The following is a 27,042-nucleotide window of genomic DNA, read 5'->3' as shown; positions in this document are numbered from 1 at the left end:
CAATGGGATTCAGGTCTGGAGATTGCGCTGGCCAATCTAAGAGCTGTATATCCTTACGCGGGAACCACTCTTTCGCACTACGGCTTTGTGTGCTTTAGGTCATTGTCTTGCTGGAAGACCCATCTGAGAAGCATGTCTTCTTCAGCGTAAAGCAGCATCACTTTCTCCAAAATTTGGACATACGCATGTTGATCCATAATGCCATCAATTTTTTTTATGGGCCCAACACCATTGTACGAAAAACAATTCCAAACCATAATTTTGCTGCCTCCATGCTTGACTGTTTTCATGGTGTATTTTGGCTGGAACTCTGTGTTCGGTGGACGCCAAACAAAATTTCTAGACCCAGTGCCACCAAAAAGAACGATTTTGCTTTCGTCTGAAAACAAGACGTTCCGCCACTTCTCTCGTGTCCAACCACCATACTTTTTGCAAAAGCAAGGCGTTGAACCAGAGGACGTTTGGAGAGAAGTGGCTTTCTTCTTGGGTGGCATGCCTTCAAATTAGCTGTGCGAAGAGTGCGACGCACTGTCTCATCGCTCACATTGAGTTCGAGCTCTTAGTTTATCTCCACAGCTGATTTAAAGGGGTCTTTCTTTGACATTTTGACTATTTGCCTATGGTCCCCGTCCTCTAATTTGCGTTTCCGACCTCTGGTTTCCACTTTTTCCACAAAATTGATGGCATTATGGATCAGCTTTGCAGAAACGTTCAAATTTTTTCGATTTGCCTGTACTATTGTCCGGCGCTCCTCATTTGGCGTATGATTTGGCGTAGCTCTTGACTGCAATGTTTTTCTCCTCCCACTGTCTAATAAATTTAACAAAAAAACTCGCAAAATAACAGAAAATGATATTTGCAGAAAATACTCACTGTTTGTTAACTTTTTTAGTTGAATTATACTTTATTTTATTGATTTTAACTATTTTATGCATTAACGCTGCTATTATTTTGTGTGTCCTACATTTGCAATTTTTTTAAACAAAGGGCCGTTATTTTATTGATATAATGCATATTGATATGATTGATGGTGATAATGAAAGCATAGAATAAGAGTTTCAGAAAAAGCTAAAGTTAGAGAGAAAAAAGCAATAACAAAGAAGATATAACAAAAAGAAATGAGAAAAAAATAGCGCTGCTATTATTTTGTTGACAGCTGTACATACACATAAATCTATGAAAATCTGTTATATAAATTACACATACGACGTACACTCATTATTGCTAGTTTTTCAGTTCATCGTCGTCTGTGAAAGAGGTTGGCCGTTTTTTCAATTAGAATATTTTCCATAAAGAATTTTCTCGAATATTGAATAATAATAAGTATTTTCTTTCAATTTAAATTGTATGCATTATAAATAAAACATAACATTTTGGCGACGAGATAAAAGCCGAATTATGGACGCTGCACAATTTAGCCAGTTTCTCCAGGCTATGAGAGATATGATGAGCTTACAAAACAACGTTGGTGCTGCTGCACATGATTCCAGTTCAATTTCAACGACGATTATCGCTTCGAATTTTGAGGTTTTCAATCCAGATAATGAAAATTTTCTACAATATATAGAGAGATTCGAGAACTTTTGTGCTTTGAAGAATTTAACCGACCCAGTTATTCAGAAGAGGACATTCTTGAATTCAATCGGACCTAATCTCTACGACAAATGTAAGCATTTTCTAGCACCAAGAACCATTGAAGAATCCAGCTATACAGACATTGTCAAAGTTCTCAAAGTGAAGCTCGCACCTTCTGTTAATGTTCTCGTGGGTCAGCATCGCCTCTTGATGAGAGTTCAACAACCTAACGAAAGTTGATCTGAGTACGTGGCTGCATTGCAAAAACTAGCCATCGATTGTCAATTGAACTGCTCATGTGGGTTATCCGTCACTTACTTGTTTTTGAGAGGACATTTTATTCGAGGACTTAGAGACAATAGCATTCGAGAGAAACTTTTAGAGACCGATTTGGATTTCAGTGCAGTGGTAACAAAAACTTTAGCTTATGAGACAGCTAAGATTAATGCCAACGAGGTTGCTCAATCTTATACTTCAATCAATTCAGCACAGACGAACATCAACTTAATTTCAAAATCCAGACGTGAATCCTCAAAGAAAGCCGGGTCACGAACACATTCCAGAAGAAGAAACACTTCCAGCAAAAGAAATGCCAATTACAGAGTTAATTTTAGAGAAATCGGAATTGATGATCTGTGTATCAGATGTGGTAGGAACAATCACATGTCAACAGATTGTAGGGTAGCGCCTGACAAACTGAGATGTGGTTCCTGTCACAAACAAGGGCACGTGTCAAAAGTGTGCATATCTACACTTGTCAAGAATAAAAATCACCAGTCAACATCCAGAACTGTATCAAACATCACAGATTACGCTGATTTCCAATCAAATTTTGATCAGAGCGATCTAAATCTCAACCATATGGAAGTCGTTGATTTGTTTTCCACAAATTTAACAACACAGAAATATGAAGTTGAAGTATTTATAGCCAACAAAGCCGTGAAGTTTGAAGTTGACTCGGGTTCCGGATATACCCTGATTCCCATTAATAAATTCGAACAGCTGAAGTTGAATATCAAACTCCAGCCATGCTCTTTGAAGTTCAGAACGTACGACGCCGGTATTGTGTCACCTCTAGGAGTCATCGACGTTCCAGTGAAATTCAACAACATCGAATCTGTTGAACAACTGTTCATTGTACCGGAGGGGTTTTCATCATTGATTGGTCGAACGTGGATTCGGCGTCTGCATATAAGCCTTCAAGAAATAGACAAAGTCATCAATCAGTCAATCAAAAATAATATTCAAGATGTTTTCCAGGTAAAATCAGTTGACCAATTTGTGAAATTATTTCCAAAAATTTTCGAGCAGTCAGTAGGCAAGATTCCAGGTGTCAAGTGCTCTTTACAGCTAAGAAGTAATGCAAGGCCAGTTTTCATCAAAGCAAGAACCATACCGTTTGCTATTCGTGACAAAGTCGAACGTGAGCTTTCCATGCTGGAGAAAGACAACATAATCACAGCCATCGACAAAAGTGATTGGGGATCACCCATAGTAGCTGTGCCAAAACCAGATGGAAACGTTAGGTTATGCTTTGACTATAAAGTTGCTGTCAACAAACAGCTCACAGACGCGCACTACCCGATTCCCCGAATTGACGAAATAGTGAACAACCTCAGGAATTCAAGATACTTCTGTAAATTAGATCTATACAAAGCATACCTTCATATTGAAGTAGATGAAGTAAGTGCGACGGTTCAAACAATTTCGACGCACAAAGGCACATTCAAAATGAACCGCTTAAGCTTTGGCATCAAATCAGCTCCGAGTGAATTTCATCGAATCTTGGACCAAATTTTAAACGGCCTAACCGGAGTTGTTTCATACTTCGACGATATCATCGTACATGGCGAATCCCTAAGAGAATGCGAAGATAATCTATTGAAATGCTTCCAGAGACTTCAAGACAATGACTTGCATATAAATAGATCAAAATGTAAATTTTTTGCAACCAAGATATCGTACCTTGGTTACCTTATATCGTTCAAGACAATTGCTAAAGATCCAAAGAAAGTTGAAGCTATTCTCGATGCACGAAGACCAACTAATGAGAAGGAAGTAAAACAATTTCTTGGACTAGTGACTTACTATAGTAAATTCATCCCCAACCATTCAACTATCACAGCCCCGATTCGCGAGCTACTCTGTAAGGATTCCGGTTTTTTCTGGTCAGCGAAATGTGAAGCAGCATTCATCAAGCTTAAACATTTGATCGGAAGCGAACAGACGCTTGTTCCATATGACCCTTCACTGCCAGTCACTGTTGCTTGCGATGCCAGCCCTGTGGGAGTAGCCGCTGTTCTTTCTCATATCATCGATGGAGTCGAGAAACCGATCTGTTTCGTATCAAGGTCCCTTTCAAAGTCTGAGATGAATTATAGCCAAATTGATCGCGAGGCCTTGGCTATTGTATTTGCACTTGACCGACTTTTTACTTATTTATATGGTAGAAAGTTTACGCTCATCACGGACAACAAACCTCTGGCAAGAATATTCCATCATCATAGTAATTTGCCACCCATGACAGCCGCTAGATTGCTCAGGTACGCAAGTTATTTGTCTAATTTTAACTATGAAATAATTCATCGAAACGGCGACCGAAATGTCAATGCCGATTATTTCTCAAGAAATCCGGTCAGTAAAACTTCCAAAGAACATTCTACAATCGATGATGAAATCTTTCAGCTCCAAAACAATTCATTCAGCTACATATCTTCAACCAACGTCACTAGTCAAATGATAGCACAAGAAACATCTAAGGACCCTGATCTGACAAAAATAATAAAAGAAATCAACGCCGGAACAAGCTATTTACAGGAATATACACTGCAAGGTAACATTTTATTCCGAGATTCACGAGTATACATCCCAAAAATTTTTCAAAAGACAATATTGGACGAACTTCATGTAACACATCCAGGCATAGTTCGCATGAAACAGCTAGCGAGAAGATACTGTTACTGGCACAATATTGATCGAGATATTGAACAAGTAGTACGGTCATGTCAAGCCTGCGCCCTGAACCAAAAATCTCCAGCAAAAGCACCAACACATCATTGGGAAGAACCACAGGAAAATTTTCAAAGAGTTCAAATTGACTACGCTGGACCCAAAAATGGTAATTTCTACTTTATATTAATTGACGCGAAGTCTAAATGGCCCGAGGTTAGAGCAATTAAGAAAGCACCGGACACGTCCACAACAATGTCTCTTCTAGAGGACATATTTTCCTTTCACGGTTATCCAAATTTCTTGGTATCCGACAATGCAACGATTTTCAAAAATCAGATATTCGATAAATACTGCAAGGACCGAGGCATCACTCAGATATTCATTGCGCCAGGACATCCTGCAACCAATGGACTTGCAGAAAGGTTTGTCCAGACATTAAAAATAAAGCTTGAAAAGATGGAGAATAACTCGGATCATCTAAATCAAATACTACAATTATTCCGAGCCACACCGTTGTCTTCTGGGAAAAGTCCAGCAGAGCTGTACCTGCATCGTCAGCTACGTATTCGTTTAGATGCGATAAGACCTACTAAAGAGTTACCATCAACTGTTCCACAAAATGGTACGATACGTAGTCTCAAAACTGGTGGCCGAGTAACTGTTCGAGTTTACAGAAACAATAAACCAGCATGGGAACTAGGATTCATCACGCAAAAGTTGGGCTCATTACATTACATTGTTAAATTAGACAGTGGTTATATATTTAAAAGACATATTGACCAACTCAGACTCGTGAATGTCCCAGCTCCGAAGCCAACAATCCAGAAGACTCCAACTCAACAACCTATCGTACAAGATCGTCGGACAGTTTCATTTTCAGATCATGATGTGATAGTGTGCCATCATCCGGTATCTCAAGCACCATCATCAACACAGGCTGCAACTGAAACTCCAACTTCACGTCCTCAAGCATCAGCAGAAGCTGTAACTAGAACTGTACCTCCACATCCAGAGGTCCACACTCCACGACGTTCAGGAAGACAAACCAAACGCCCTATTAGATTCCAATATTAAGTTTTTTTTTTAATAATTAAGTTAAGTTTTTTTTTTCGGCCAGGCGGAGAGTATAATGTATTCATACACTGTATTTCTAAAATACTATCTTGCTAACTATTATGCTAAGTACGTATCCTGTATTCATTCAATTGTTGCTATGACATTCTGTTATACACTTTATACATACACATAAATCTATGAAAATCTGTTATATAAATTACACATACGACGTACACTCATTATTGCTAGTTTTTCAGTTCATCGTCGTCTGTGAAAGAGGTTGGCCGTTTTTTCAATTAGAATATTTTCCATAAAGAATTTTCTCGAATATTGAATAATAATATGTATTTTCTTTCAATTTAAATTGTATGCATTATAAATAAAACATAACAACTTGCATGAGGTCTTTGTAAATATATCACTGTGCAGAAGTTTTCGAGAGCGATCTTTTATAAACTTTTGTATAGAATATCCAAAAGAGTGTTGAAAACAACTGCATACATTTTATTTGAAACACATATGTGCTCCAGAAAGACTTTGACAGCTACAAAAAGAGCAAAAATAGATGCTCTGAGGGATTTAGTTCTTTCAGGACGCGCAATAGTTAGGAGAGCGGTTAGTTCTACGGCTTGTCTCAAATTCCACTGTACCAGCGACTAAAATAAATACCTTTGATAGCGTTAACAGAGAGTATATCTGGTTAGCTTTACGGAGGAGAGGTATCCTAGAAAAACTAATTGCTATTATTAAAGCAACATATGATGGATCCAAGTGTCATGTTCTGCACGATGGTAAGCTGTCAGATGATTTTGAAATCCGAAGCGAAGTCAGACAGGGCTGTATTCTGTCGCTAATATTGTTTTTGTTGGTGATAAGCGATGTACTGCGCTTAGCTCTGTCAGGTAGTGGAGGGAACCACTGGACTTTGACATCCTATTTAAAGCAATTACGCGGACGATGTATGCTTGCATCGTAAAACAACAATGACTATGCTCTCAAAAAAAAAATTTCTCGCAACCGGTGGAAACAGTGGATAGCTTTTAATACGTTGCAAGTATCGTTTTCATCGAAGGCGGAACCGAACAAGACGTCATCTGCCGCTTCGGCAAAGCAAAGGCGGCGTTCGGTATGCTGTCAAAAATTTGAAGGAATAACTCTATCAGCTTAAGAACAAAGCTACGAATGTTTCCCACAAATGTCGAATCTGTGCTTCTTCATGGATCCAGTACTTGGAAGATTACTTCAGCCATAACAAGAAATCTGCAAACCTTCGTGAATAGATGTCTTCGTAACAATCTAAGGATTTTCTGGCCAAACCGTATTTCAAATGAGGTTCTTCATAAAAGAACAGTTCAGTAACCTATATAATCTATAATACGAAGACGTAAGTGGCAATGGATTGGACATACGCTTCGAAAAGGTAACGACTGCATTGCAGGCCAAGCAATCTAGTGGAATCCACTCACACAAGAAGGAATAAGAGCTGGACGACAGAGAAGCACATGGCACAGGACAATCGAGGCGGAATCAGCGTCACTAGGCAAGTGTTGGAGGGAGCTGAAACACATCTCCGGAAACCGTGCACGATGGCGCGTAGGCGTAGTAGAGGCCCTATGCCTCTTAAGAGGTTCCCAATGGACTTAACAGGTCCGAGGACCTAAGTAAGTAAGTAAAGGGTAATGCAAAAATGTGTTGCTATTGAAAGTAGAAAACTAAAACATTGACCTGTTTTGAGGAAGTACACATGGTGCATCAAATGAATTTTGCAGGAGAGCATTGAATGGACACGCGTTGTCTTTTCGGGTGAAGAAAAGTTTTACAAGACTTAGGCGCCAGTTATTGCTATCATCGGTTTTCATCATTGAAAACAAACATTGGAATTTTTTCGAAATTTCGGTTATGGCAATAGTTGAAAATTTCTGACATTTAAAAAAAAAATCCGGTCTTTTTCATAGAGTTTATGTAGTCGGCAGGAAGTTTGAAGACAAGAAAACCTTTTAGTGATTTCCTGTGATAATAACAAAATATTTAATGTTTCTATTTTAAACCGTCTTATAGATATTATATCTAAAAATTGCGGACAGAGTCATTACTAATGTAAAATATTTTATGAATAAATATTGCTAAACCATAAAATGTAAGTATTTTATTCATTTTTTCGTTTGGCCTATATATACCCTTTTAAGGTAATTTATTTTTTGAACTTTGGAAATTCCAATTCTCTCAGGGATAAGAAAATCATTCGAACAATCCAATTCAAAAACAAAGAAATCCTAAAATGTGCGCTTCTACTTAGACACCCTAGATCTGTGTTCAAAACGTAAAAGATCTTGAGTCTATATTTATCGTTTTTTAGAAAGTGGATTTTTAACTTGCAAACTTTGTTTTAAAAAAATATTAAGGATATACAGATACGGTTTTCAGTAATTTTGCCTTTATATATACAATCATATAAATATTAAAATAATAATGATAAGTGGCGTATTTAATGCATTTATTTATGTTTTTTTGACTTAAGTGCATTTAACAAAACAACAGTTTTTAATTTACTAAGAACCCTAAGATGTTCTTAGGTCGGTTAAAACGTTATTGTGTTTTTGTTTTTATTACTTTTTTATTTATAAATGCTTTATTATTTGTAGATTCGAGAACAATTTTGTGGTACAATATCTTAAGTTGACATAAGTGATTTTATTTTTGTCAAAATCGAAATAAAAACAACCTAAGATACTTTACCAAAATCATTTATGCCTATTATCTGATAATTACAATAAATTGATACATATGTAAGACGAATCATTTTCTACTTAAGTTGTTTTATCTTTAGCGAAACCCTGCGAATTAAACTTAAGCTATTTTACAAAAGGTCACATCTTTCTTGTTTTAAAACATTTATCAACAAGGGTAAAAACGAAAATTGTTTGTAAAGAGAATGTCTAACAGAGAGGATAAATAGCCAAAACCACATTAATCGACTTAAGAGCCTTTACCTTTAGAGCACAGATATTACCTAAACATAATAGCTTCCCGTATTTATTTTAATATCTTTAACCGCCACATGCGATAATCCAAGATAAAAAAAACTTAACAATCTTGATTTTAAAATGTTATGCAACTAACCTCATTGTTATGTGTCCATCTGACTGCTGGTGGTGGTTCTGGTAAATGCTTGACAATGCATGTTAAATTTACTGTGGACCCCGTGTCTATATACAAGTCTGGGCTTCCGTGTATGCTTGTTATAGGTTCTTTAAATAATTTAAAAACAAAATGTCTATAGTAACACATTTTAACTATTAAAATATTAACAATTTATACTTACCCACAATAGATAAAACCATTGTGTATCCTACTGGAGGGGTTGTTGAAACTTGGCACTCATAAACTCCAGAATCTCGAATTTGAGCGTACTTTAACTAATAAAAAAAAGTTAATTTAAATTAATTCTAATTACAAAATTAATACTTATTCATCTAGTCTACTTAATGCAATGTAATCTTTTAGGCTATAAGTTCCTTGATAGAAGCAAAGATCATAGAAAGCAAAGATAGTCGAAGCAAAGTGAAAAAGTGTTTTTTAGAACAAACATATAAGTCATGGTAACAAATTTCGTATTGTTAAAGCAGTTTCATTAGCCATCGTGTCGTATTCGGCTCAAGTGTGGGCTACAAACCGTACGAAATGGTGCGAAAGTTCCTAAGTTACTATATTAAAATAACCTTTCTTATCCCACTAAACGTCCCAAATTATATGGCCATGCTGTAAACTGCCCTTTCGGCTCTATTTATTCGCACCCCTACATTGTATGAAGACTATTGCGCAAAATTTTAAACAACCTATTGTTAAACAATTTACTAGTTAGCAATTTCCAAAATAGTTAGCAATTTACTTAGGGAGTCCAAAATTTTAAACCTTTAATTTTAAACCTCCTTTAAATTTGCTAATTACTTACTTACTTACAGGGGCGAACCTGGGCCTCAACCAACATGCGTCTCCAGCCAGCTCGGTCCCTAGCTAGCTGTCTTCAATTTCGAACGCCAAGTTGGTTAAGGTCTTCATCTTCACCCACCTGCGTGCGCCACCTGAGTCGCGGTCTTTCTTTACTACGTCGTCCCTCGGGATTGGATTCGAAGACTTTCCGGGCTGGAGCCCATTGTCCATTCGCTCTATATGACCTAGCTATCTAAGCGGTTGGTCTTTAATTCTGTTAACTAGGTCAGTGTCGCTGTACAGCCCGTACAGTTCGTCGTTACATCTTCTCTTCCATTCTCCATCTATGATTACGGAGCCAAAAATCCTCCGAAGAATTTTCTCATCTTCCTTTGACAGGGTCAAGGCCTCAGCGCCATAAATGAGAACCGGGATGATGAATGTCTTATAGATAGTGATTTTAGATGCTCGAGAGAGGACTTTACCTTTCAATTGCCTTCAAAGTCCAAAGAAGCAGCCAATTGCCAGAGGTATTCTCAGTTTGATTTCAGCGCTGGTGTCGTTGTCTGTGTTTATAGCGGTGCCTATAGGTAGACAAAGTTCTTAACTACCTCGAAGTTATTGCTGTACATGGTGACGTATTTTCCAAGACGTTCGTTGTCCTATTTTATTGACAGCATATACATATATGATGTATATGCTAACACGGTAAGATTAATCTTATAAATTCGTGATAGTTTATATCTATTATGTACATTGTTCAAGTTTAATTATTTAAAAAAAAAGAGCAAAAATTAACTTTAATGATTTTTAAATATCTAAATATAAATTTTAATGAATTCAAAAAAAAAGAATACAAACAAGAAAAATAGAACGGGAATTTATGAGTTAGGATGAAATAAAGGGAAAAAAGAGGTTAATAATGAAAGAAAAGATAGAGTAGCAAAGAGGAGAAAAATTAGAAGTTAGTTGCTTTGAAAAATAAAGAAATCTTTTAAACTATTTTGAAATCGACGCGCGTTGTTTATTTCTCGCAGATGAGGTTGGAGTGAATTCCAAAGGCGGATTGCAGCTATAAAAAATTGTCTTTCAGATGTAAGACATTGGAAACGGGGAAGTATTAAAAAATTTGATCTGTTTGATACCGAAAAGTGAAGAAAATTATAAAGATATGTTGGTTGACCGGTTCGTAAGACAGAAAACAATATTTTCAAGGTTCAAAATTTAACAAAGCTTTGAAATGACATATTAAGGAGTTTCAAGCTCAGATGAGACACATGATCGTATTTTCTAAGTCCGTATATGTAACGAATAGTACTATTAAATGCTACCTTTAATTTAGTTTTGCTGGCAGAATCACAGTTAAAATATATTTCACAACCAAAAGTTAGAACTGGGATAACTAGTGTTTTTGCGAGAATAATTCTTGTGTTTAATGGTGTAAACTTTTGAAAATTCCACAAATTCCGGAGAATTCCGTATGTTCTTCCTACTATTAAATTAATATGGTCATTCCACGTCAATGTTCTGTTGAAAACCCTTCCTAGATTTTTTGATGAGTTTACAAATTGTAAACAAATGCTGTTGAGCATTACCGATGGAAAATAAGATATATCTAACACTTTTTTAGAGACGACAAGACATTTACATTTGCTTGGGTTAAGATTTAAACCATTTCTTTCTGCCCAGCTAGAGATTCGCTCAAGATCCTCGTTCATATTGAAAATACAGTTTTCTATAAGGCCTAGTGCACAGCTTTGATATATTTGAATATCATCTGCGTAAAAATGTTTTGAAGAGTGAATAATTATTGACGCTATTTCGTTAATATATAAGGAAAAAAGGAGTGGAGCCAGTATCGATCCTTGCGGAACACCTCGTACTATGGGAAGGAAATCGGAAAGCTGATCCTTATCAAGTTCGGATCTTATATCTTCAATGACTTTCATCAGCGCGGTTGTACAACTGTGTTTTGGTCGAAAACCTGATTGAATATTCACTAAGAGGCTATTACTCCGTACATAACTATTAAGTTGAGTTTGCATTATGCGTTCGCAGACTTTTGATAAGAATGGAAGAATGGAGATCGGTCTGAATTCATCACATAGGGAATTTTTTAGGATAGGAATAATTTTAGCTGTTTTCCATTTTTGAGGAAAAATTCCAGTAGTAAGAACGGTGTTGAAAATATGTGTTAAAAAAGGCAGTAACAAAGGCAAAATGGCTTTGAGGAAAATAGGGTTAGTTCCATCCACCCCCATTGCATTAGATTTAACTGCAAGGAAATTTTCAACAACAACTTAATTTGTTACTCCTGAAAAAGAGAAAGGGGAAAAGGAGAACATGTGTTCTACTCGTACGTCATCTGTATTTATGTCTTCTGGTTGAACTTGGTTTAAAGGAGTTAAAAACTTGCGATTAAGTTCATTGCGGTCAACGCTGTTTTGGATCACTTGACGTTGTTTTCCAATTCCAAATTCACGTAGGTTTTTCCAGAGCTTTCGGCCATCAGAACTTGTGTTAAGTCGTGTGGAATAAAATTGATTTTTTGCCATTCTAATTTCTAAAACAACTTTGTTACGTAGAATTTTATAAACTTTATAAAGTTCTTCAACCCGATATCGTATCCACCATCGGTAAGCTTGATCACGCTGGTTAATCAAATTTTTAATTACATTGGTGAACCAGGGTTTCGGTATCGATTGGGATCTTTTGGTTATAAGTGGGACATGGTTATCGAACAAGTTTACTAAGTTGTTATTCAAAAACTCTACTTGATCATCAGGTGAGGACATTAAGTAAATGTTTTCCCAAGGAATACAGCGAATATGATGTTCAAGTAAAGATAAGTCAATGTTTTTAAAGTCCCGAACTTGATAAGACGTATGCGTGCTATTTTCAGTACGCAGTACGTAAAATAAGATCGTGGCATGAAAATAAAGGAGCAGAAAGTTGATCGTAGCATAACACTTTGTCAATATTATTAACAAAGAAAATATCCAGTAAAGTGCTTGAGGTTCTAGTATAGTGAGTGGGAACTGAAGAGTTAACGGAATATAGATCATAAGAACTCATTTCAGCACATAGACTTTTATCTACTAAAATATTATTATTAAGGTCACCACATATAATTACATTAGAAGATCTTACCGTAATATGCTGTATTAGATTGTATAATGGTTCTGTTTCAACATATCTATTTGGCCGATAGATAACTCCCAGCAATAGATTATTTTCGCTACCTACAACATCCAAGAATAAATATTCGTACGTGGAACCTGGCGGGGAGGAGCAAATTACTTTACACGGCAAACCAACTCTAATATAAATCGCAACACCACCACCACCACCACATCTATCGGACCTAAAAAGTTTGTAGCCATTCAATTTATAACAAGCATCGCTAATCTCAGGAGAAAACCATGTTTCGGAGATACAAACTGCATCCAAATTCGATTTCTCAAACAAATTTCTAAATTCGTCGATTTTCGGCAGCAAACTTTGAGCATTAATGTGAGCGACCTTAAAACCAACTCTACGTTTGCAAAAAACTTTAAGCATTGTTTTTAGTATAACATCGCTGCCGCCACCCAAGGAATTCACATTTGTCTCACTCAACTCTGTAATTTATAGTTTTGGAGCGAGAGAATAACAATACGCATAGAAAATAAAAAGACTCAAAGTAACTACTTTTACATAATAAATCATAGATCATAATCAAATTATAAGAAAAAAGAAAATAAGGGAAAAATAAAAATAGAAAAAAGAGAGAAAAAAGAAAAGAGATTAGAGATAAATTAAAAATATAAATACTCTTAAATTTAGTTTTATAGATTTTCGGCATCGTCATCATCGTTCTGGTATATGGTTCTTTATTCTTCTCTGGTTTCATCATCTCGGCTAATTGTTGCTGCCGCGGCTAAAACCTTTTATGACATCAAATGAAACGGTGAGATCTTTTCTGACCTTGATAGCGCAGCGTGCATTCTCGATCGTCATTCTGCACAAACGGATAAGTTTGACAGGGATGCCAAAACTAGACATTGCTCGGTAGAGCTCTTCCCTATGGATGCTGTCATACGCGGCTTTAAAATCGATATAGAGATAGTGGGTATCAATTTGAATCTCTTGGGTTTTTTTTCCAAAATCTGCCGTAGTGTGAAAATTTGGTCGATAGTGGACTTTCCTGGTCTGAAGCGACACTGATAAGGACCTATCAGGTTGTTGACGAACGTTCCCATAAACCGGTAGAGAGGATCTTATATGCAATGTTAAGGAGACTGATGTTTCTGTAGTTGGCGCAGTTTAGAGGGTCTCCTTTCTTATGTATCGGGCACACTATGGTGAGATTCAACTCATCGGGCATGCTTTCTTCCGACCATATTTTGCAGATAGTTGGTGCATGCTCCCTGCCAAGTCATCGTCTGCTGCTTTAAAGTTCGGCAGCGATGCCGTCAGCTCAAGCAGCTTTGTTTGACTTCAGTTTAGATATAGCTATCTTCACTTCGTCTAGGTCGGGTAAGCGGAATTGTTGATCTGCGTCACCTAGGTTGAGTTATTCTATCGCCCTTGCAGCGGAATTCGGTTAGTCTTTGCCGTTATAAATTTGCTAATTTGCTTTTATTAAAACCGAGCATCCAAATATGTCTAAAAAGTGACAGTTCGTGAAAATAAACTAAGCGAATATGTTTAAACGAATCTATTTCCTGTTGACTGGACAATTTCATCCACTACTCTTATAAGAACAATGGTACAGATGTCATATAGATTTAGCAAATTGTTTAAAGTTAAAGTAGCCATTCCGTGATTTTAACTTTAGCAAATTGTTAAAAAAATTTAATTAATGTAAGTAAATTGCTAAAAATTTCTTTATCATTTCACTAAATCGTTTAAAATTTTGCTCTACCTTTTTTTTTAAAGAGTTTTTATCAAATTATCAAAAACTTAAGTATGACATGAGCTCTTATGTGACAGTTTACCTAGCAGAAAAAGTTGAAAACAAGCGTTAAGATTAAACCTTTGTTTACTCGTATAAAACCTATAGTAGTATAACCATAGGTTTTTAAGGGGCGGCACCTAGTGGCTAACTGCAACATTAGTTATTGCAGATTTGTTTGCTTATGTGTGTTATTACACTCAGACTTTCTGTATGCTGCGTGTTTCGCATATTTTCTTGTTTGATTTGTAAGACTTTTGTAAGGATGCTTTAAAAATTTCCAAACAAAAGAAAAAAGGGAAATGGAAAAAAATCTGGGGAAAAAATAGATCTGAATTCGAATCCTTCATTTTCTTGACAAAAGAACTAAAATCGAATGATAAACCATTGTTTTTAAATTATACAAGGATGAATGAAGAAACTCTTAACCTGCTTTCGTCGTTCATTGAAAATGACATTAAAAAATAAAATTTTGAGAGACGCAATATCGCCAGGTGATAAGTTGGCTGCCACTTAGTTTCAAGGGGTGAACGGGTAGTTTGAAATGCAAAACTTAAACTACCAAGCTATTCTCTCAACCATTCCTTCATGTAAATTAATTCGGTTATAAGGTCTTTTCTCCACTTGAAATTGTCCGGTGGCATATTTTTGTTTACTCGAAAACACAGGACACAATAATAAATCAACGCCAAGAAACAAAGATAGGCAAGAAAAACCAGCCAAGACAATCCTAAACCCAAACTCTGCGGGTTGAGACTTTTTAAAGTTTTTCTATTTCACCTACTTTCTTTTTTGCACCTATTTACGTCTTTCTAAAAACATCTGAGAGTAACGCCAACGTCATCTTGTGGATACAGCAAACGTAAAAATAACAGCTCCATGATAAAACTATAGACTTCATAAATATACAAAGATTGAACATTTAAGTTTCGTTACAGCAAATGGACTGAATGCTTTGCATTTTTTGGTTTATTTTTTGACTGTGCGAAGGAAAATGCTTGAGAATTCGAATCATCAAAAAACTATTCTCGGATTTCTAACAGCAAAGTTGAGAATTTTGTATGAGAAATGTGGTTTACATATATTTCTGAGAATACAAAAATGTTTAAAAGATAGTCAAAATTCTTTAGAATTCAAGACCAGCTTTTTCACTCACCTGCAATGACCAATCTCCAGTTTGTTTATTATGAGTACTTGTAAATCTTTGGTCAGAAGTGTATGTATTTTCTACTACTGTAAGCAAATGTAGATCCCTGTGCCTGATCCATGAAACCTGAAATGATAGTTTTTATGTTTATTTAATTTATTCTTAAAATAATTTAAAGTTAAAAACAATACAAAAAAAACTTTGGCGGTGTTTGCCGTGTAAAATTAGTTTTACAAAAACTTAATATTAATATTGTTTTAAATAGAAAGAAATACATAATGAAGGTGACCATCCGTTCATTATTATAATGAACAGTTTATTATTTCCAGAAAATATTCATCATGAATTATTGTGTGTCGGAAAATATAAAAAAATGCTCATTATTTGTTCATTGTTTTATGACTTTTTACTTTAGGGAAAGCATAAGCATGAAAACCATTAAATGTTTAATGAAAACGTACCCTTACATCATAATACGTAGTCTTTCTTTTTCGGAACACTTCCTACTCGCCCATTTACAAAAACGAGATCATATTGTACATCCTTAAGCCTAGTACATACTTCCTCGTGAAGTGAACGTTCGCCAGTGGAGAAAGTGAACTTTTGACATTGCTCACTGGTACACACTTGTGAGTACACGTTGTAAAATGCGGAAACCAAATGTCAAAGCTTCACCAACAGTTCCCGTACATTTTGCACGTGAATTGCCTGTGAACGAAAACTCTCCACTTTGTTCTCCACTCAGCTTCACGAGCAAGTTCACGGGTGAACCAAAAACTGAAATTTGTATGGGTTCACGAGATGGTTCACAAGTATGTACTAGGCTTTACATACAAGGGAAGTTAATACTCTTACACTTGCGCACAGGATGACTTTTACCTCTGGCAATTAATTTTACCATTGAATTTTACTGGCCATGACAATGGTAAAAATAACTTTCAGTGAATGTAAATGAAACTTATCTTCTTTGCATTTGGACTAGTTATGGTATTTTTCAAAAGATATTTCGAGAGTGCACTCTCACTGTATGTTGGAATTATTGCATTGTTGAAAAATCCTTCACTCCAAAAATAAATGAAGAGCAAGGATTACACTTTTTCCTGGGACAATGTGGAGTTAAGTTTAATGTTTTTGACGAGTTTTCATGGGTAAAATGTAAAATGTTTTTGACGAGTTTTTATGTGTAAAAAGTTAAGTTTCTTCCGACAAAATGGAAGGATGGCCAAATATGTACATAAGTGCTGGAGATAGGTGGTCAAAATTTTTAAGTTTTTTAATAAAAAAAAATGATGCAGTATGAAAACATTTCAAAAATCCTAGAGATTTGTTTATCCTTCCTGGTTCTAATGCCCCTACAGAGAGAGTTTTTTTCAATTTTAAACATTGTAAGGACAAACAAAAAAAAAAAACAACACACAAATTAAAACAGTCAGGTCTATTTTAATTTGCAAATGCAATTATGAATTGTTTAAAAGGAAAGCCAGAATTAATTAAAAAAAATTATTCTTCCGAAAAATACTTATTTTTACAATATTAATATATTGTAACTCAATGTCAAAGTTGTTTGACTAGCAAATATGATATAAAAGAGTTTTTTTAATTTTTTTATTGTTAATAAGTTAGAGACTGAAATAATCTATGTTATTTTTATCTTTGTTTTATCTATTTTCGTAGTACCCGTGGCATGAGGGTTAGTGCGTTGGACTGTCATGCCAGAGGTCTAGGGTTCGATCAATATGCCTATGCCATCTAAAGTCTTTTCACGTTTACTGCCTCTTGCGAGGAATTGATAAATTCTCCAAGAGTAACTCTTGTCATGAAAAAGTGCTTTCTCAAATAAACCGTTCGGATTCGGCATATAAACAGTAGGTCCCCTCCATTCCTGACAGCATTACTCGCACACAGGAATGGTTGAGAGTTGTAAGTCACTAGGCCCTAGTTCGCAAAGGACTGTTGCGCCACCCAATTTATTTTATTTATCTATTTTCGATGAAAGTTCCTTTTTTGTTTATTTTATAAATATTGAAAAACATAAGCAATCTTTTTTTTTAATATTTAATATTATGAGAAAATTAGTTGTCACAAATTTTCTTATTCCGATTTCAAACGTTGTTGATACAACATCTTTCTTAGCTATATAAATAAATATATTATTTCCTGTTTGTAAAACAACAAGACTCTAATAGGTGAATCAAAAGAGTCAGTTTGTGGAATACCGCAATTCAATGGAAGCGGATTCGATGATTGGCAGTTCAGAATTCGAAAACATCAGGACTCACTTAATCTGGCTGATGTTTTAACGAAAGTCGTTCAAGCTACTGATGCAGGATATGAAGAATTTCCGCTGGGAAGAAATACCCAAAGAAAACCTTTAAGTTTCAAGGTAAATGCTTTTAGTGTAACAAGATAGAACACTTAGCAGTAGACTGTCGGAAAAATGACGTTGGGCCGAATTAAAGATGCAACAAAAATACGAAAGGCATCTGTTTGATGTCAGACCGTAACTAATCAAGAGGAATGAAAGATCTGGGTACACAAATTAAGTTTAAATTAGACTCTGGAGCTAGTGATCATCTGTCAAAGGAAAACTGGTGTTTAGCGAGGCTGTACTAATCAATGTTGACATAAATGATCAATTTTTAGTTGCAAAAAGCTCAGGATCCTTAAACGAAAACACAAACAAGAATGTAGATGCCATTATAAAAGACGTGGTTTACTTGCCAGAACTGAGGGACAACTTACTTTCTGTAAGAAAACTAACTTGTGTTGGAGTTGATGTCCAATCCTTCAAAAACAGAGCTATTATAGTTAAAAATGGACTAGTGATTGCAGAAGCTTACTTGCAAGAAAATTCATATGAAGTCGAATTCGAAATACAGGGACATTCAGCTAATCTATGCAAAACAGAAGAAATCAAGTTGTGGCATAGGCATAGGCGTTTGGGTCATGTTGGACATGGAGCCTTCACAAAAATTACAAGGGAAAACATGTTAAAGGGACTCAAAATGGCTTCATTGGATGACATTGTTTTTTTCGACGTCTGCATAGAAGGTAAACAGTGTCGTGATCCATTCAAATGTGTTGGGAAAAGAACAACAAGAGTTCTAGAAAGAATTCATTCTGATGTTTGCGGTCCCATTGATGACTTCACACATTTTGCTATGACTTATAAAAAGAAAATCTGAAGTTTTTGAAGCGCTAAAGGAATATAAAGCTATGACAAGATCGATGTTTGGAAAATCCATATCGAAGCTTGCTGTAGATCAAGGATGAGAGTATTGTTCAAGGGAACAAAAGTTATGGTACAAAATGTTTGCTTACTCGCCACAGCAAAATGGAGTGGCTGAAAGGTTTAACCGGACACTAATCGAAGAAATAAGAACAATGCTACTAGAATCCAAAATGCCAAAACGAATGTGGGGTGAGGTGACTCTAACTGGCACATACCTGATAAATAGAATACCTATGCTAAGTCTTTAGATTGTCCTAAGACTCCGGCTGAGATGTGGTATGGTACAAAACCTGATTTAGAAAAACTCCGTGTTTTTGGTTGCAAAGCTTATGCGGAGATACCTAGTCGTAAGTCAGTTATGGTTGGCTATGTACCGGATGGATACAAACTTTTGAATATGGAAACTCAAAAGTTTTTTACTGCAAAAGATGTTAAATTTGACGAAACTGACTTTCCGTTCAAGTATAAAATATCAACAAAGAACAAAAATAAAAATGATTTTGTTATAGTCAGCAACGACGAGCAAGAAGAGTCATCTGAAATACTCGTCGGTTCTGATTATAACCAAGATGAAACAGAAGATCAACTAGTTGATGGCTTGTGTGATGAAGATCTGAAAATTACTGAAGATGAAACTGTTGAAGACTCTGGTGATGTTACCATAACTGAAGATACAGTTAGTGAAGACTTGGAAGATGAACATCATGCTGTCAGCGATGGTGCTGCTGCGCTCCCTTCGCAAAATTACAACAGTGATCTTCAAGGCGAGGCTACTGTAAGGCCCAGCGAACGGGAGCGCCCACCTCCAAGTAAGTTTGATGATTATTACATGAGTTATAGAGCAACATCTGCGGATGAATTTTTACAAGGTATTCCGAATTATTTTGGTGAAATCAATTCCTGCTCTGATGCTGCGAAATGGTATAAGGCTATTGAAGACGAACTCTCTTCAATGAATGAAAACAAATTTTGGCAAATGGTCCGAAAATCGAAGAATGCGAAAATTTTGAAACCGAAGTGGATCTTCCAAATTAAAGTTAACGAGAACGATGAGCCGGAAAGATATAAGGCCAGACTCGTAGTGAAGGGATATTTACAAAAGGCTGGAATTGATTATGAAGGAACCTACTCACCCGTGTGTTAGCTGTTGGACTGTACAAAAACCTGATATTCCACCAATTAGATGTAAAGACTGCATTTTTACATGGTGAGTTGAAGGAAGAACTTTATATGGCTGTTGCAGAACGGGTTTCCGAAGCAGATAGAAATTTTTGTCGCTTACTCAAATCCATCTACGGCTTAAAACAAGCACCCCGATGTTGGAACAAAAAGTTTAACGATTTTCTTCTTCAATTGGGATTTAAAAGATCCAATCACGACTATTGTTTGTACACCAAGATGGGACAAGAAGAAGATGATATCATCATACTTATTCTTCTGAAAAAGCTTAAGACAAATTCTTGGAAATAAGATTGATTTTCATGAAAACGAAATACATTTATTGCAAGTATCCAGCATTGGAAGAGTTTTAAGCTAGTTTAGAATGGAAGAATGTAATCTTACTAGAACCCCGATGGAAAAAGGACTACTACTTAAAAAGACAATAACTGAAATTACACTTAACAAGCCCTACAGAGAATTGCTTGAAAGCTTAATGTATATTATGCTGTGCGTTAGACCGGATATATGTTTTCCAGCTGGATACATGGAAAGATACCAACAAAACCCATCAGAAATTCATTGGCAAGCTCGCAAACGAATTGTGAGATTTTTAAAAGGGACTAAAAAGAAAAAACTTGTTTTCGAAGTAAGTATAGTTCTCATCCTTTGATTGGATATGCTGATGCTGACTGGGGGAGTGATGTAATTGATAGAAAATCGGTATCTGGATATACGTTTAAAGTTCATGGATGTACTGTGTCATGGTCTAGCAAAAAGCAAACTACTGTTGCGACTTCTTCAAGTGAAGCAGAGTATATGGCCCTTAGTGCTGCTACATCTAAAGCCATTTGGATCCTAGTCATATTATAAGACCTTAAGCAAATTAACATGGAACCTGCAATAATTTACGAAGACAATAAGGGATGTATTGGAATGGCTACACTTTTAGAGAGCAAACGTTCTAAACATATAGATATAAAACACCACTTTTCGAGATCACATTTAAAATGGACTAACTGAAATCAAGTCTATTGGAACAAAGGATCAACTTGCAGACGTTCTTACAAAATCCCTTGATTCAACACGTTTTCAAGATTAATATACATATATCTTTGTTGAACTTGTGTATTTATAGTAATATACGTAATTTTTTGAAAAACTCCTTGCACAAAATTAAAAAATTAAAGATTTAAGAAAAAAATTGCAAGAAAATATAATTTTTTTCTAAACTTAAAACTAACTAATTTTAAAATTAAAATTCACTTACTGTTTTATTCCCCAGATTTTTGATTCGACAGTTCAAACTGGCAGTTTTCCCAACAAGTGCTGTGACATTTTTTGATGCGGATGTATCGAAATATGAACCCCTTTCCAGAAGTTTGGTTCTTTGGCTTAAACTATCTTGTAATATTGTTAGTTCTTCTTCTGTATCGAATGGTCGATTGAAATCTGTTGTATGATCTATGAAAACATCGCTGTATTCGTTTTTTCTACTTTCGCTCGAATTAACATCTAATACCTCTGAAAGTTAATAAAAATTAAAATTAATTAAAAAAATTCTTCACGTTTTATTATGGTATAACAATATGAACTTACCCGTAGATAACAGTAAGAAGATGAAAGTCAACGATAAGTTCATCATGACTGTAGTTTAGATTTACACATCCTTAAAAAAAATAAAACATTAAAATGAAATAACTCTATTTACGATATTTTTTATCACAAATGATGGCAATTAACATTGAACATTGAAAAATTAATAAATAATTTATAAAGTAATTGTATTTGATGCTTCAAGTCCGCATTTTAAAAAGACAGCAATAGCGCAAATTTGTAAATGATTTCGTAAATTGTTAAAGTCAGTTTTAGGAATTTACTAGCCTTTAAAGATGATTTACCTAATTTTAAACGACTATAACATCTTACTATCTCTTAACAATAGCCGTGTTTTTTTGGTATTCCATATAAAGTACAGTGATAAATTGCCAACAAAATCTGGGTAAGTTAAGATCACGGAATTACTACTTTAACTTTTAGCAATTTGCTAGCTGTACAATTATTCTTATAAGATCAAGGGGTGTAATGATCCAGTAAACAATTGGGAATTCTTATTAATAATAATTTGTCTAATTTGCTTTGTTTATTTAAACGAACTGTCACTTTTTAGACATATTTGGATAGTAAGTAAGTAAGTAAGTATTAAGTGAGCAATGTTGTTTATTTCACTTTATCCATACATTAAATAGTTTCATATATTTTTATAATTTGATTCAGTTCCTGTAGAATTAGTAACAATACAAAAAGAGGCTGGGATGCGACCCACACTGATAACTTCCCATCCGGTCTGTCGATTTGCCTTGCTTAAAAGTTTGTCTATATGTACTCGTATCAATTTTTACCAAATTTGCGTACTATTTTTTGTAGATTTTATTTTTTATGAAAAAACGGACTGTTGGATTTTTATATAAAAATTACTGAATATCGAAAACAATATTTTCTGTGAAATACAATAAGTTTCAAGCCAATAGTTTTAAGTTCTGAAAAGCTATTTGAGTCGAAAGTAAATTTTTACTAAGTTTTAGTATTGTTTTTTTTAGAGTTTTATTTTTTGTAAAAAAAACTGTCAATTCGATTTTTTAAAAATTTTACCAAATGTTGAAAACAATATCTCTTATGAGATAAAATTACTTTGAAGCCAATATTTAAAATTTTTGAAAAGATATTTGCGTCGAAAATCAATTTTTACCAACTTTCATACATTTTTTTTAGGTTTTTATTTTTTGTAAAAAAACTGTCAATTCGATTTTTCTCAACATTTTTCAAAATGTTGAAGACAATATTTCTCTAAGATAAAATAAGCTTGAAGCTTAAATTTCAAGTTTTTGAAAAGATATTTGAATCGATATTCAATTTTTACGAACTTTGAGTAATGTTTTTTTTTAGAATTTTTTTTTATAAAAAAAACTGTCAATTCGATTTTTCTCAAAATTTAGTCATTATTCTTTGTTGCACAAAATTGTTTTAGAGATGAAATCATATTTCAGTCGTAAAATTTTGGAGGTGACAATTTTGTTTTCAGTTTTATTGACTTAAAAAAAAACCGTTATATTGATTTTTTTCAAAAAAATATACCTGTTTGGTATCATGTAACAATATAATATATACAATTTAATTCAAGTCTCTAGCGTTTTTGGCTCGTAAGATAATTAGGGTTAACCAAAATTTTCACCTTTTTTTCAAACTGCTATGGTAAAAAAAAACACCCACGCAATTTTCTTGAGAGCCCTTTCTGCACCTTTCTGCCTTATTATCTGTATAACAAAATGTATTTGAAGTCAATATCTCTTCTGGTTCTTGAGCTATGGACGACGAAAAAAACGTCGCGAACGTACGGACGTACGGACATACGGATGTACGAACGTACGAAGGTACGTACACACGCACGCACAGACATCTTTCTAAAAATCTTTTATTTCGACTCTAGGGACCTTGAAACGTTGAGAAATGTCAAAATTTTCAATTTGACAAATCGGACCCATTACAATAACTTCCTACGGGAAGTTAAAAATGTGTTATTATTTCTTTAAACAAAAAGGTTTAACAATGACTTTTGTTGTCTGTCGCAATCAATACATTTTTTTCTAAAAACTTGCCTAGATTTATAATTATTTTTAAGGCAAACATATAACTAAGATACTTTTCAAATTCTAGTTGTTAAATTCATTTATGAGTTGTTGGCGATAATTCATAATTGATGATGTGAACCACTTTTTAATGTCTCTCGGCGAATACTTCTTAAAATTGGGCAAGTTCCCACAAAATGTTGAAGGATCTCTTCTTCGTTTGAATTGCAGAGAGTACAGTTTAGATTTTCAGTTTCTGTCCTTCGTGTTCCATTGAGCATAATGAGCCCTGCTCTTGCTTTCAGTATCCAGCGAATTTTGGAGACATCCCGGTCATCCGAGAAGTAAACTTAATCAGCAGTTTAATCAAACAAATGGATGTGTGTTCTCGTTTGTTGTGCTCTTTGCAGAGACTCTAAGTGCTTGCGCTCGATTGTTTTAACTGCTACGCCATCCACAACCAGCTTAAACAGAGTTTTGTTGGTCACGATCTCATCCAACTGTTCTATATCTTCGAGATTGAGGCTGTTTTCTCAACTCCTAAACCAGAAAATCTTCTTTTCAATTATTAACTTGGCTAACATTTTTGGTAACCTGTTATTTGCGTTAGCACTGAGAACTCTTCCCACATAGTACATAATGACATCTCATCGTGTACTCAATGACAGGTTTCAACTGGCATTCAAGGTTCAAGACATAGTTAGGCGTCACACTTGGCAGACCCAGTATTTTCTTTTGTAGAAGTATCTTTGCATCTTTTCCACTTCATAATGCTGTAAGTCCCCCCATACTTGTGTTCCATAACCGAGAATACCCTGGTAACCGCGTTGAAGATATGGATCTTAGAAGTTAATTTGACATCTTTATTAGAGATAAACCGATTCCACGTAAAATTTAAGCTCTGTCTAGTTTGTTTAGCTCGTTGCTCCGATGAGTTTCCAATTTCCTTGTTGGCTAAGTCGACCATGTTCGAATAGTTGGATTTTAATAAAAGTCAATTAGCAATTTACTAGTTATCAAAATGAAAAGAAAGGTTTCAAATTTTGGACTCAGTAAATTGCTAAATATTTAGCAAATAAGATTAGGTCAAGTTAAAGTGACTGATGTCCATAATTAAGTAGTACACACTTACTTTATTTTACTTTAGTTGGCGCTACAGCCAACAGTAGGACACACTTAGGTCAGTTTAATGGCCGATTGTAATACCACATACATTTTGAGACTTTCTTCTAAGCTCAATGGAGTCATTTTTAATTCCTTAGGAAACGTGACAGGCTGATTATGTTAATATGATTGAGATCGTTTAGACCGTTACTCGTATATAAGAATTCTCGTAGGTTATTCTATCGCTTTTGAGGTAGTGCAAATTGCTAACTAGTAAATTGTTTGACCCTTAAAAGGTTGCTAAAAATGTTGCGCCAATGTATTTAAAAAGTAAGCATTTATCGTTTGAAATCCGAAAAAAAAACGGAGTTTGAATTCTGATAACTGTGGTTCCGTGAAATAAGGCCAGTGAAATAAGACCAAGTTTAGAAACTTGGACTTATTGTACTTTACAAAAGTAAAATAAGGCTAATTTTTTAGGAGTTTGTTGTATTGCACTCTGACAAAGTTAAATAAGGCCAAACGAATTTAAGAAATAAGCCCAAATTACTTGGGCACACTAAAGGATTTGGGAAAGGTGCAAGGTTGATTGAATGCAAAATTGTTTGCATTAATGAAAAGCCACAGTGTATTTATTTATTAATTTATTGAATTCGTGAAAAAAACTAAAGTTAGAACTTACGACTAATATTACATTTATTCTTAGATCAATAGATTTACAATGCTTTAAGCAATTAGCAAAAAACAGCTAAACTGAAGTATTGAAAAAATTAACTTTAAATGTTTTACTTTTGAAATCAACGCTTACGGAACATACCAAAAAGTAATACTTGTTGTAAACTGAAATCAATTGGTTGAGGGGACTGTTTTTACCATAATTCGATTTGCTTGATATAGGACGTAAAGGAACTTGTCTTCTAATACTTGAACGGCTATAAATAAAGTTTAATTGTTCCAAAATTGATGGTGATATGACTGACCTATTGATTTATTTTATAATAAAGCTGAATGTACTCTATGTGTTTAGAAAGCGATAGAAGATTTATGAGCGTGAGCCTATGATTGAACGGTGGAAGTTCGAACCTATGGGACCATGGGAAGAAACGGAGGCAGAAGCGCACGAATCTTCTTTGTACTCCTTCTATTCTGTTATATGGACTGAATAAAAGTTAGCCCATATTATGCAGCCATATTGCAATATAAGTATTACAAATGATATATAAAGAAGTTTAAGAATATAAGGGTCGCGAAAATCATGTGAACACCGTTTTATAAATCCGGGTGTCTTATTTGCTTTTTGAATAATATTGTCATAATGATTTGTAAAAGTTATTTTCAGTCAAGATAATACCTAGTTCAGACAAAGAAGGGAGTTTAGTCAAATAAGAAGAGTCTAATTGATAATTAAAAAACAATTTAGTTTGCATGTAAATTACATTAATTTACATTGGTCTATGTTTAGTAAAAGCTTATTTATAAAACACCATTCGCGAAAACTATTAAGATCTTCTTGTAGGAGTAAACAGTCGTCAACTAAGTCAATACATTTGAAAATTTTAATGTCATCATCGTAAATTAAAACAGATGAGTGTTTTATAATAAAAAGTAAGTCGTTAACGTACAAAATAAACAGTAAAGGTCCTAAGTGGCTACCTTGTGGTACGCCATAGTTTGTATAAAAATATGATGAGGGCTCATTCCTAAAAATTACGCTGTATGATCTAATATTCAAGTACGACGAAAACCAACTAACAAATTTATCGTCAAGGCCTTGGGATCTAAGTTTGGAAGTTAATGTTTTATGGTACAATTTATCAAAGGCCTTACTAAAGTCTGGGAAGAAACAGTCAACTAGGTTCTGTTTTTCAAACGAATTTAAGCAAAAATAACTGAAAGGTTAGTAACTGTTGAGTTATTTTGAACAAAACCATGTTGACTGTCACAAATTATAGACTTACAATTAAACGAATGACTTTACAAATAATGGACTCAAATAACTTAGGGATGACGGAGATTTTAGCGATTCATTAAAATGAATATGAAGAGGATAGGATAAATAGGATGCGCATTTTTCAAAATATAAGAAGGTACACCATCTAGACCAAGGCTATACCAAACGTCAAATTCTGAAGCTTTGCGAACGATTTCTTCTTCAGAGATATAAAGACTAATTGAATTCAAATGAGGGAAATTTTGTGAGAGGGCCAATAACTGAGGCGTTTGACAGGAGTTCGCTACTTCGAAATCATCTTTGAAAAAATTTGCAAACATATTATAATTTTGTGCAGTTTTCGCAAGTATGTGGTTTCATAAAGAAAGTTAAAGA

The 27,042-nt window shown here is 34.7% G+C and overlaps 1 protein-coding gene across 2 annotated transcripts in view; it reads right to left on the bottom strand.

Moving 5' to 3' along the window:
• LOC129950111 (zwei Ig domain protein zig-8) overlaps positions 1–27,042 on the bottom strand; it is a 32,731-nt gene that overhangs the window by 1,621 nt on the left and 4,068 nt on the right. For both annotated transcript variants that reach the window (XM_056061933.1, XM_056061934.1), the window contains exons 2-6: positions 21,586–21,655; positions 21,257–21,510; positions 15,606–15,722; positions 8,906–8,999; positions 8,704–8,831 (exon numbers count right to left, since the gene is read on the bottom strand). In XM_056061933.1, the coding sequence (XP_055917908.1) occupies positions 8,704–8,831; positions 8,906–8,999; positions 15,606–15,722; positions 21,257–21,510; positions 21,586–21,631 (639 nt within the window). In that variant the 5' untranslated portion in view covers positions 21,632–21,655. The remainder of the gene's footprint in view (positions 1–8,703; positions 8,832–8,905; positions 9,000–15,605; positions 15,723–21,256; positions 21,511–21,585; positions 21,656–27,042) is intronic.

The sequence above is a fragment of the Eupeodes corollae genome, chromosome 3 (genome assembly GCF_945859685.1).
Source record: "Eupeodes corollae chromosome 3, idEupCoro1.1, whole genome shotgun sequence".
Classification (NCBI taxonomy): Eukaryota; Metazoa; Arthropoda; class Insecta; order Diptera; family Syrphidae; genus Eupeodes; species Eupeodes corollae.
Note: the sequence above shows the minus strand (reverse complement) of the source record. Positions and strands in the feature narration are given on the sequence as shown.